This window comes from Nothobranchius furzeri, chromosome 5 (genome assembly GCF_043380555.1).
Source record: "Nothobranchius furzeri strain GRZ-AD chromosome 5, NfurGRZ-RIMD1, whole genome shotgun sequence".
Taxonomy (NCBI): domain Eukaryota; kingdom Metazoa; phylum Chordata; class Actinopteri; order Cyprinodontiformes; family Nothobranchiidae; genus Nothobranchius; species Nothobranchius furzeri.
The window spans coordinates 3,566,887-3,579,949 of NC_091745.1; the positions used below are offsets into that span (position 1 = coordinate 3,566,887).

Below are 13,063 nucleotides of genomic sequence, written 5' to 3' on the forward strand. Positions count from 1 at the left end.
CACCAATCATATCGGTTGAGCTAAAACATGTTGGGTCTGAGCTAACAAGCTCTGATATAGAAAATAAAATAAAATGTTTTTGCTCTAGGCACCACCTAATGCAGGTCAGGAAACAGTAGTCAAAGTTTCTAGAAAATGCTTACATACTCGGCTATTATAACCACCTTAAATATTGAATATATAGTAATATTTTAATAGACGTATATAAGAGAACACTGTTTTTTAGTTTTATTTTCTTTGATCTAAAAAAATCACTGATTCAAAATGCCCAAGTGTAAAAAAAGTGACTACATCCCCTCCAGCAAGATAACGGGAGAGATGGTGGGGAAAGAGTTTGGGTAAATTGCACATATTTCTTTTTCATCATTTTGTTCATCAGTTGTTATTTGCCTGAATTCAATCAAAGCACTCAGTACACATTCTCTGTCACATTCGTTAGACTGTCTTCTAAATAGATAGCTCTTGCCCCCTGACCCCAAAAACCAGCTACGAACCCCTTCTAATTCAATCCAGGCAAATACAAGGAAGGACTAGCAGTTGTGTAAAGAGAAAAAAGAAACTCCACTAGTGTGTTTGGAACGCTGACTTATCTATGCTTGGTTATGTGTGTGTGTGTGTGATGTGCATGTCTATGTGTGTCTGCATGTCTGTGGTTTCTTCTCTGTGAGTTTGTGTACGACTATGTCAGCGAGAGACTCAGTCCAGGCCCATGTAGAGTGATGACAGGGAGCTCAGGTACCTCTCCCTGCAGGTTAACAAGCAGGTACTACCAGCCTCTCTTTCAGGCCTTGTGCTGCTTGCTGGTCTTGAAGGAAACCTGCAGCACGCGGTCACCCAGGCGGTAGCCGTTTAGGCTAGCAATAGCCATGGCGGCTTCGTCGTAGTTGGTCATTGTGACGAAGCCAAAGCCCTTACATTTGTTAGTGGTGAAGTCACGGATGACTTTGACATTAGTGACGGCGCCGAAAGGCCCAAAGAGCTGCCACAGGACGCTCTCATCTGCTTCGGGTGACAGGTTGTAGACGAAGATGCACCAGCCAGCTCCAGTTGGACCTGAGAGGTTGACCCCAGCCAGGCTGGTCATGCTGTCAATGGTGATGGGTGAAAATCTGGGGAAGAGAGCAGGAGAACTACCATGGGTGTCATTCTGAAGTTCCACACAGCATTCTGTGCTCCACATAGTCTTTCATCACTAGATCTCTGTGGGACACGATCACTTGTAGTTGGGCGTGGAGACTTTGGGGACCCCGTCTCCGTCCCCTCTGCTGTACAATAAGTAGATAAATATGTTTGAGCACCACAGTGGCTCCAAACTACCTGCTTTCATAAAAATAACTCTGTGTGCCCTGAGACAAGACACCCACACACTGCATTTTTTTTTATCAGTTAACCAGAGTCTCTGGAAGAATCAAACACATGAAATCACAATGTTGAAACGGAAAGCACAGTTCTGAACAAAACACAGAAACCTAGAGAGGGATGAAAAGCAAACTGGAATCAAATCATACAAAAAACTGGAGCGAAACAGAAGAGACGCAAACGGAATCTGGTATGTCCATGCTGGTGAAAAAAAGGGAACATTAAAGCAACCGAAACCAACAATGTTAGTTCAGAAATAAATACATATAAATTATTTAGAAGAATTGAAAACGAAAGAACAAAAAAGTTAAACAAAGCCATGCCAGAATACCCTGCTGTTAGAAAGCTGCATCAGTGCTTATTGTAATTACAGATTTCTGTCGCTTGGGCGAATGGGCTGTGGGCATTGACAGTGATGGCCATTACGTCTCGTTTTGGGATGAAGGCAGCATGTGGTATTCCGGGCGCTTTGTTTGAGGTTTAATTTTGGCATGAATGCTTTTGAAAGGACACCTTTAACATTTACCTCTTGACTCCGTAGCTGGCGTTTAGTAAATTGTCGAGTCTGCAACGCAAGAGGGAGAGTGAAGGGGATGCAGAGGTTAGTTATGGGATCTACAAGGAAGGGTGGGGGGCTTTCATGGTTAATATGTAGCTTCATCATCAGCTGGCCTCAAGAGGGCGTCCTTCACTTCAACGCTCTTCCAAACCATCCAGCCACAAACTTATGACCAGTCAAATAGTCCTGCTGACATTCACTGCTGTTAAGTTACAATAAGCTCCAATGTAGACTGTTGCTTATTAGATTCATGTAAAGTAAACACAGGCCATTTTACAGCTACTGAAATAAAAAAGTACACATAGAAAGTAGGAGAGCATTCCATCCTACAGAGTTGTGAGATTATTTGAAAATTAGCTGTTACTGAAAGACTTTGACGTTCAAAGCTTTACATCATTATTACCATTATTTTGTGGCATCTTAAAGTTCCAACTCTTGCAACGTCTATAAAGCTTATAAAGTGAAAGTAGTGCTCAAACCGCAATGCCATCAATGTCATTCTTGAACCTGTAAAAATCTAGTGTCTTACATTGTGTTTGAGTTGTTATTTGGATCTGGTCCCTTTCCAAGTGAAGGGATCACACTGCAGTTTCAAAGAAAGTCAGAGAAAGAGAGAAAGAAGGAGGGAAAATAAAGTAGTGCCAATTTCTTCTTTACCATAATTATGCAAACGATGGATTTCATTCAAGCTTCTCAAGTGATAGAAAAAAGACGTTTGGCTTGTTTTTAAACACATTTCAGACCTCATATTTTTTTTTGCATAGAATCATCTTTGCTTGTTCTTACAAACAGAGGATGACTTGCAACGTGGTCATAAAACAATCTATGCTTACAAACAGTGAACAGGTTGATGGTGAGGGTTTATAGGTGAGGTGGGGTGAGGCTGGTGAGGGTTCAGTACCTGAAACGCTGAGTCTGGTGGTGGAGGGGCCCTGTGTAGCGGCGAGCAGCAGTTTGGTACAGCTGTGTCAGCAGGGCCTGGCCCGTCTTCTGGCTGGGGTTGTTGGCAAACTTGACAGTGATGGGCTCAGCAGCACCCAAAGGCTTCTGTCCATTCAGTCCTTTGATGGCCTCCTCTGCTTCGTTTCGCTTGTCAAACCGGATGAAGCCCACTCCTCGAGATATGCCTGCTCCAAATAGGAAAGCAGAATGGACGTGATGACTGCTGTCCACCAATCTGGGTGCCACTATGCGGTGTGAGGTGTAATAAAGCTGTACCTGTAACCTGGTCCACAAGGATGCGGGACGTGATGATGCGGCCGTACTGAGAGAACAGCTGCTCCATGTCTTTCTGACTCATGGTTTTGGGGAGTCCGCTCACGTAAAGGTTGGCATCACGAATGGAAGCAGAGCTTGGCCGAGCGTATGATACCTGCCGCGCAAACGTTGAGCGATTAACCAAGCACGAATCATGGAAAACCATTTGAGTTTGATCATTTCAAAGTTATTGTTTCTCTAAATCCTGTGGCTCCATCCTCTGATCTACAGACTACAGATGTCCTGTTGGTAACTGTAAATTAAACATGTACGGGGGTATCATCTGTCAATCAAAAGGACACACCCCTAAGTATTTATAGTTTCAAGCTTTAATTACACCTAAACGGATGTGCCACTAAACGATTCCCCCCTCAGAGTTGTCATGACTGTAAACTTGACCTATTTAACTTAAAAAGTTTGCTGAACCAGGCTGTAAAAAATGTTGATTTCAATGGGAGCTTGTTTCTTTCTGGGTCCAGCCCCTAGTGGATGGGGAGGGAACTGTGAGCTATTGTCACTTCCGTGTTGACTTCACCTTTGTCAGCCGGAGATTGTCCCTTGGGTCACACAACAAAAAAATGAAAACCAACCCGACTGCAATCACTCCTCAAGCTGATGCACATAATTGGCTGGCAAGTTTATGGGTTTCTTTGTTTAGCAGTGGAAACCATGAGCATTAGATAAACCGTTTCCCTGAATTCTCCAGTGGCTTAATTAGTGCAGCGTCATTTCTGATGGGTCTGTTTATATCCCTGAAGGCTTTCCTGTTGGCCTCCTTTTCCACCACGGAGAAGCCATATCTAAGTGATTGTTGGTGATTGACCTGTTGTTGTTTTCTGTTTGTGGGAGGCTATGAACTCTTGTGCTTTGTTAAGAGTGGTGTGTGTGTGTGATGGAGGGACAGAACGCTGTTGTCTGCGATAGGCCGAGCTGCTCTTCTTGTCCTGCCTCTATCTTTTGTCTCTAATCTCTGGAGAAGAACAGCTCAGCTGCTAAAGGGTAAACAATGTGGGTTTGACTTAATGCTCGTAGGATTCTGCACAACGTACGACCATTTTATTTATTAGCGGCTTCTCATCATAAAACGGCATACAAACAGTCACACAGTGTTTATTTTTATTATTTTTAATTAATCTGCTGGTTCAGTAAAGCTCGGATGCCACGTTTGTGATCTTTCAGAAGAATGCAGGTGTTCTGATTTCATCCATCAGTACTAAACACCATGTCTATTGTGTAAACAGACGGACTGGACAAGCGTGAGGGTTGTGTGGCGCTGTGATTAGGGTGTTCTGGACGAGTCGGGGGGAGTTGCTCTGTGTGGGGAACAGAGGCTGGCCTATAATTAACCCTCTCTCTGTCGCTCCCACAGTACAGATGGTGCCTGAAGCCCATATGGCCTCTAATCCCGTCATTGGCATGCTGCTCTCCGGTCTCCTCCCTGCCCTTCTACTGCTGCCCCCTCCCTCATACCTTCCTCCTTTCTTTGAAGCTTCTTGAAATATCAGGAAAAATAAGCAAGCTGACATGAGAAAAAAAAATAAAACAAAGTTAATTGTAGGCAAACAAAACTACAATAATGAATAACTGCCATAAATGTTTTATTTCTCTCTTCCACTGGTGACTGAAACGTAACATTTGCAGTCTTGAGCATTTCTCTTGCATCCATAAAGCAGCCACGCCCATGGATGAACTTTGAGTCGTGACTTCCTGTCCTAGACATCTGCTGGAACATCACCTGCTCGTCTGGTTTGGAGATTTCATCCTGCAGTTTGTCTCTATCATTGGTGGACTTTGATCCAGTTGGGGGATGGAAGGAATCTGAGTTTAATAACATGACCCCCCTGTCCTTGTCATTTGATTTAGGGACAAAAAGCCCCCCTAATTAGCCTGGATTGAAGGCAGATGGGCTAACCTGTACTGACCCATGTGCGGCACAGTCAGACTACCTAATTACATTTCCATCACAATAACCCCTGCATGCTGTCCGCCCCTTGCTTTCTGACCTCCACTCTCTCCTCCTTTCATCCTTTTTCATACTTCCTTTGTTCAAGCTGCTGCTCCTTCTGCCTCCTCCTCTCCCTCCTCCCCGTTTTTCTCCCCTCCCTCTTTGACATTCGTTGCCACCTCTTTCACCGGCCCCCTTGACAAAATCTCCACTTCCTTTTCTCTTTGTCTGCTGTTCTGTCAAGCATCCAAAATGAATTAGAAGAGATTTTTTAACCGAGTTCTGCCCACCTTGATTGTTTTAGTCTGTAATTTGAGGCCGTTGAGCGTGTTGATGGCCTTGTCGGCATCATTTGGATCCACATAGTTTACAAAGCCGTATCCCAAACTCTGACCTGCAAACAAGGGAAGAATTAAAACTGATGCTGAGTATTTTAATTCTTTTTTAATCATGTGTTTACATGATTCCACTACAGGGATGTTAGTACCTGTTATCTTGTCTCTGACAAGCTTGCAAGACTCAATCTCTCCAATGCTACCAAACAAACTTTTGAATTCTTCCTGGGTCATGTTCTGAGGCAGATAGTTGACGATCAAGTTGGTTTTGCTGTCGTCTGTGGAGCCGTTTGTACTGATGATTGGGCCGTTAGGCAGACTGGTTCCACTTGGACCGTTGGACACCTGCGTTTCCATGGTGCTGATTATCTGCTGAGAAAGAGGGTGGGGTTAGATTCATAATTCCCAAAGGAAGCAGTCAGGAACAGTGGTGTAAATTTGCCCTGTATCTATTATTTAACATACTATAAGGCATTCTGCTAATGTACGTGACCCGAACAGCCAAGCACACTGATGTAATGGTCACAGTGCAGGTTAGGAATCAGCAGTGCTGAAATGGAGGTGGACAACGTCTGATTTATCATCTGCCCCTCCCCCCTTTCCCCATCTTCCGTCCTCTCCTGCTCCCTGCTTCTGGTCCTGCAGATGTCATTGTCCCTTTTCCTTATGTCTCCCCTCCTCCACCTCGCTTCCAGGGTCAAACACCATTACATCATTACACAGGAATGGATAATAGTGACAGTGGCGAGACGCCGGAGGAAATGGATTTAGTTCTCTAATAAATAAAAATCATCACAGTTGAAATCATTCGTTTGTTGCTTTGACTTTAAGACGAAATTCTTGTGAAATATCTTCTTATTTTTTTTAGTGAGTGTGGGTTAGTGTGAAGTAAAGTCTTTGTGTCTCTTTTGTTTGCTTTGTAGTGCGCCATGTTGCCGTGTGGCATCTTCAAGTAATTCCAGAGCTTTCTAATTTCTGGATCAACGACTTCCCAGATTATGACAGATGAGGATGATGAATTAAATGTAACATTTCATTAATCCCAGGGTCAATGGGAGGATTATTGTTATTTATTAAAAGTGGCTATGAAATAGAAAACCAAACAAATAAATTAATATGCTCCACTTTCTGGCTCAGCAACAGATTTTGATGCAACAAAATGTAAACATTTATTAGATGTTTTCTTTTTGTGTAAATGTAACTGGCATCCACCAGTTTAAAATGTACCTCCTTTAGTCAAATACTGTAAGTACAAATACCTTAAAGTAGGAGATTGAGCCATGCAACTATTTGGTTTGAACTCCAAATCCACATTTGGTTATGATATTTTCTACAAAATAAACCCGTGTACCTTTTCTACAAACCGTAAATGTTTGTAAACAGTGTTGCCATAAGGTGCTGTGATTCTATGGAGCGGTTGATTGTGTTGTCCAAAGAAATATAATTAATTTATTAAAAATAAATATCCAGGTTCAAATTTCTGGGGGTGGTCAAAAACACATGTAAACCCCATCTATTTAGTTATATTTCTGTGTATTTTTACTTTTATGAAATGCTTTTTTGCTATTTTTACAAGTTTTCATGGCTAATAAGGAAAATTCATAATTTTGTTTGTATAAAAACTAGTAGCACAACCAAAATGCAGCATTTATGTTAGTTAAGTTGATAAATGTACCACAAAAATGCACAAAGACTAAATATGCATTTTATGAGTTCTTTGTCCGTTCCGGAGTTCTGGTCTGTCTAATGAAATCATTTTTCCATCATCTCTGTATCCGGCTGTCTGGCTTCCAGCTTCACCTTGACTCTTGTTGCCCAGGTAACGGGCTCTCAAAGACAGCATTGTTTCTAATAGCTCACAGGCTTTCTTGCTTTATGTGGCATGTTTGTGGGCTCTTGCTCATTAAAAGCAGAGATGCAGGTGAGACGCTTGTCTTCTGGGCATTTTCATTGTTTGTCTTTTTTAGAAACAACAAATCCAAGTAAGTCAAATGGATGATGACAAACGAGAAAAGCAGTGCGGTGACAGTTAAAATTAAAATACTTCAAGCACACATCCACGAGCCAGGGGTCGACAGGGAGGTGTCACAAACTGTCACGTTGAGATTTAGATCTGCAGCTTAAAGAGAGGCTGAATGCAGATGTATTATATAATGATACAATACTATTAATGTAGTAACCTGTTTTGCAAGTTATCATGTCAAAAAGAGACACACTGTGGACATGTTTGATTAACCCTTGTTATTTCACAAACCCACTGAGGGCCAAGACACACAGGTTCTATTTTCATTATATAATTACTGTACTACTAATAAATAAAGTCTAGATTTGGTTTTGCACTAGCACAATAACTTTTAACAATTAAATGTTGTGATGTTATTGGAAGACATCCACATATTCCCACTACCACTGCTGTTACAGATCCAGAGGTTTAAACACTTTGATACTCCCACCGCTTCCCAGCACGTTCCTCCAATAAAAACACAACAAAGGAATTCTGATTCGAAATCTCCACCAGATCAGAGCTTTCGTCCTTCCCCTTTTTCTATTTCGGGGGCTCAGTGACACCTCCCTTAATATTTAATAGAGTGCATCAGCCTCGCCTACACACAGTTGCAGACTTGCACGCAAACAAGAGCCCTACCTTCTTCGTCAAACGCACACACACACACACACACACCACCTACACTGTACACAATTAAATTACAAAACACAGAAGCATCACAAGGCCCAGTGTAAAGCCAGTCTGTGCTCTCTGTTTTCTGATGCATTTCACCATCATTTCTGCTCCAACTGCGGTGTAGCACTCCGGGCTGTGATGTAGAGGAAAATGGTTCACCCTTCTTTCTGCGTTGATCTCACAAACTAGAGTTGGCTGAGACATTACATGATGAACAAACATTGCCTTTTTTCATTTCTCCCAGTAGGAATTTTACTAACATTTCTATTTGTTACATTAGTGCAGAAAAATCGTGCAAAGTAAACATTTATACATTTATTGTCTTAAAAATTAAATCGGGCAAAGTTTTCAGACTGGAAGACGTGAGTTACACCTGAATGCTAGCCAGGCTAACGTGTAAATGAGCCTTCTAAATAACTCAGATTACAGGATTATCCCAAACAAAGGGCATTAGCCACACTCTCTGCAGCTTAGGGGATCACCGTGGCAGCTGGAGCACAACAGGACGAGCGGAGTCACGCAGACGACAGAAACAAAAAGCTTTCTGAGAGAGATGCAGCTCTCCGTGCGTGTGTGTGTGCTTTGATCAAAACCATAGCAGACATGGCGAAGGCCGGAGGAGACGGACCCGTCTCGCAGCAGCGCGCGGCGCTGTCCAGCGTGCTGAACAGGGAGTGGCTTTCGGACAGGCTCGTTTCAGGCCGCAGATGGCCGACAGCGACACCGAGCAGACACCTAGTAGTTTTTTTTTGGATGAATTTCAACATTTTAAATCCCAGATTCTAGACTGAATAATTTATCTGGGAGCACCTAAGCAGTCCGTGAGATTATTTCATCTTTCGCCGTTTTCCTTTGGCTTGTGAGCTGTGCAGGCAGGCAGGAAGCGGAGCGCCTATTTGCTGAATAAACGTATTGAAACGAGCAAACAAAAGAGCCACCCGTTCCTCCTCTTCTCTCTGGCAGAGGCTATGGCAGCACTATGAATATTAATGTAAACAGTGGCGCTTTGTGTCGTGGCCAGAGGCTGCAGGACTCTCCGGGAACAATGACGCTTACAGATGCCAGCTCTAAAGTAAAAATGGCTCAAAAACACCGCTTTTACTTAAACAAACAGCTATTTAATCGACTTTCTTTAGTTTTCTTGTCAGACTGGGCATACAACTGGAAACATTAAAACACTAGTTTCAAATAAAGAACATACTAATACCATTATTTTTCATGATGATTGATGGCTGCTGTAAGAAAGAAAAGAAATGGGCTCATACAGTATATTATGAAAATTAAATTACATATAACATTTTAGCCTATTTCTATATATTACAACAAAGCTGGAAGCTTTCAGATTTGTGATAATATTATTTTGTATTATCCTCCTAAAATCACCTGGTAAAATAGGATTTATTTGTTACATTCAGCTCCATGATGTGATTGGCGGTGCAGTAAACTTAAGATCAACCAGCTGGTTGCAGTTATAGTGTCATTGTCCTTGAATTGTGTAAGAGCCTTGGAAAGGTTATCTGACTCAACGTTTTTATTTGCTTGGCACTGCGGTACAAGCATGGGGACTGCGGAGCATGTGCAGGGGAGATGCAGCCTACCAAGGCCTGAGAGTTACAGGAAGGAACGGCTTCAGTACATAAATAAAGACGCAATCGGACGTGCGTCATGTGGACAAACGGAGCCAATGAATCCCTCATCATCCCACAGTTAAAACAAACAAAACTCCTGGACCTGCACCGAACCACGTCGATGTCCCTTTCTGTGTTAAATAATGTTTTTTTTTTTCTAAAATTAGACATAAACTCCAGAAATGTCTAAAGATTAAACAATTGACCCGCTGCTGCTTTATATGTAATAATTGAAATGAACAACGTATTTTTTCTAAAGTCTTGTGTAGCTTTGCTTTTATTCCTTGATTTTTTTTCTCAGTAAATTTTATGTAAATTGTTGTGTTCTTAATTGGTTAGTTAGAATAAACTAGGCTCATTCAGCCGTGGAGCGCGTCAAGTGGCAAAGAGAATAGGTCGTTTCAGGCTTCAAGGCCCTCTTTTGATGCTCAAGTCCAGCAGAGACACGCCCAATCCGCCCGTCGGCTCACAGCACAGCTAATTTATCACTGCTTCCATCTCCTTCCATCCTGGAAGCGCAGTGCCATGGCCATCTTGAGCGGATGCGACACGATTCTTGGAGAAATGTGCTTAAAATGGTGATGTGGCCTTACTGTCTTCCTGCGGCCTCGGATATTTCCAGCCCTTTTACTCTCATTGCATCGCAACGAGAACCCTCAGGAATTTAGACTTTGTCTGATTCTAGCTAACCAATGGATGCGTAATCGCTGTCCTCCCCCTCCCCCTTCCCTCTCGGAGTGACTCGACCCTTTTTTTCTTTCATCTTGTCTTGCTGGATTGGCCCTCAGACTCCGATGCATCATGTTTTGTCTCACAAACCCGTCTCCGGCATCCTTGTGCAGCACCAGGCGCGGAAAACCACCCCGCACCCCTCATTACTACACAGCCGCCGCGCATTGGTGCATTTCTCCACCACTTGAAGAATTTCTGAGCCATTAAAGGAATATTTTCTGTGCTGCGATGTTCAGATATACGTGAACGTAAATGCTACAGTGCAAAGCGTGAAACATTTAAAATGGCAGGACTTTACCCAGCGCTGAGGATGGATGCAGGCTGGAGCGCAGCGTGGCGCATCATGAGACTGATGACTGCCTGCATCAACCGTTAATCTCATCATAATAACACTGAATGGCATATTGGGCGAAAACACCAGACACTGATCCTAAATCTTCTCTGTCTTTTGGCATTCAGCACATTCAAGGAGCTCTGCTTTAAATTATATTGATCTCTGCAAATGGCACACTGGGAGGAATGATGTTAAATGGCTGCAACACATGTGCACATGCCAAACAGTTCCTGCACAAAGGAGCCAGATGAAATCAGAAATAAGATCCGCCACACGGATGGAAGAGAAATAGAGTCATACGTACAGTAACCATTCTTGACGTACAATGAAAGAAATCTAGGTCCTTCTTTCCACTGGTTTTGATTCTGGAAGCCGAGTCTTTCTGAGCTCTTGGGTCTTGTAGTTGTATGCCCTTTGTCTGGGGTTAGGAGTCAAAATTAAAAGAAAAAAAAAAAGAAAAAAATGAAAAAAAAAATACAATCTTCACCAACGGATTTCAGCCCTCTTAGATTGTAGGTGTCCTCTATAGGATGAAATGGGGAGAAAGGAGTCTTCTGGATGATGAGGATAGAGAGCGTTCTCTCCCAGTGGCGTGGGCGATGGCTCAGAAAAAAGAGAAGCAGTGATCCTCAGCAGGGTGTGTCCAGGGGAGGGTGTTCTGGTTTTGCTGTGTTTGTGTCTAATTCCTTGCTCCTCTTACTGTCTCCTTCTGTGCCTCTGCTGCAATGTTCTTCTTTTATGCGTCCTCCTGGCTGGCAGAGCGCGCTGCTGATTGGCTAATTGTGCAGGGAGGGTACTACATGGCAGCCATTGCAATGCGCTGCACTCCCATTATCCCCTTCAGGAGAGATCACCAAGAGTCCTCCCCCTCTTCCCTCTTGCATCCCTGCCCTTCCATCTCTCTCCACTCCCTCCTTCTCACTGCCCTTCCTTTCTTCCTGCCCCCTCCTTCCCTCACATGCAAGCAGAGCAGAGTGAATAGGACTCCACCTGCACTTTCACAACAGATGGATGCAGCAGAAGACACAGAACGTGTCCCTTTCCTTCTTTCTCTTTTGCTCTCTGTCCTGCATTTGGAAAGCATCGTCCTTTAACTGTCAGTCCTCTTTTAGTCCTGTGTGGAACTACTGCAAACAGCTACAGGCCTTTGTTTTTGCAAATAAAAGCAATTCAGTCTGTAGAGGCTCTCTGGGTCCTTATTTATATCTCATCATCACACAATTAAAGTAACTGGGACAAAGGCAGAGAAATGCAATCGGGATGTGAATCGGAGTACGGAACAAAGTATTACACCTACTGTAGAACAGTGAGTGGGTTATTCGTGGACCACTTGCGTGCTAGGCAGCTGGTTAGTGGAAGGGTCAGGTGCAGACATGGTCATACTAATTAGATGCCCTCAGAATGAATTAAAATCCATTCAACAAAAATGGGTGATTTGAGCATTCTAACGCCGACAAAGCTGCACCAAATGATCAGCATCTTTATTTTATGAACAGAAACACAACTAGCAGGATCCCCTTAGTGAGGAGTTCCCAGCCCTCTCCAGCCACCTCCTGCTGTTCCCTCCCATGTGCACGGCTCTGTGGTAAGTGCTCACCGAGACGTGCTGTTTGGACTCATCTATAATGTATCCCCTGCCCCGGGACATCATGTGTGACAAATGACCTATTTTTGTGCAGACCCCCACAGGGCCTTGACCTGAGGGGGTGTCCGGGTGCAAGGGTGCATAAATTAGTGTATGTTTGTTACGGGTCTCTGGGTTCATGTGTGGACGAGGGACCATTTAAAGAAGGGTTTGGGGTTTGCGAATAACATGTAATTTATAACTTTGAAAGGTAGAGAAGTGGTGCTGTTGTGATCAATTCCTCTTCCTTGTTCACCTTTACTGACCTTGAGGAATCCTCGGATTGTTGGTGAGAGAGGGAGAACATTGTTTGCATTATCGACACCTTTTGCCCTGCGCTGATCTGCGGACGGATCAGTAGTCTGCTCTTACAAGAAGATAAAACAGGGAGACAAGTACTCCTCATTCCCTTACGGCTTACCCCACGTTTACGATCCTGTTCCCAAATCTCTCTTGTATCCCTTCCTTTCCTTACCGCCGTTGTCCTGCAGCTCTCTTCCAGCAAGCCTCTGAACATAGGCTCTGTCTGATATTTTACATAATTGCCTTACATAAGTAGCAAGCTTGGCTCAGAGCTTGGATGATATTAGTGGGGATGAATATTGCATGA

The 13,063-nt window shown here is 43.4% G+C and overlaps 1 protein-coding gene across 15 annotated transcripts; it reads right to left on the reverse strand.

Annotated features, from left to right (window-relative positions):
- Positions 1 to 630: 630 nt before the first annotated feature.
- On the reverse strand, positions 631 to 11,283 carry elavl3 (ELAV like neuron-specific RNA binding protein 3). 15 transcript variants are annotated; one of them, XM_015948530.3, is made up of 8 exons: positions 11,134 to 11,283; positions 5,608 to 5,824; positions 5,411 to 5,514; positions 3,137 to 3,290; positions 2,820 to 3,048; positions 2,448 to 2,501; positions 1,886 to 1,924; positions 631 to 1,130 (listed from the first exon to the last, which is right to left on the reverse strand). In XM_015948530.3, the coding sequence occupies exons 1-8, from the start codon at positions 11,140 to 11,142 to the stop codon at positions 782 to 784; spliced, it is 1,155 nt and encodes a 384-aa protein (XP_015804016.1). In that variant the 5' UTR covers positions 11,143 to 11,283; the 3' UTR covers positions 631 to 781. The 15 variants fall into 15 exon arrangements, with proteins under 15 accessions (XP_015804016.1, XP_015804018.1, XP_015804019.1 ...); XM_015948532.3 differs by having other exon boundaries at positions 2,820 to 3,045; positions 5,608 to 5,827; positions 11,134 to 11,276; XM_015948533.3 differs by having other exon boundaries at positions 631 to 1,109; positions 5,608 to 5,827; positions 11,134 to 11,276.
- Positions 11,284 to 13,063: the final 1,780 nt, after the last annotated feature.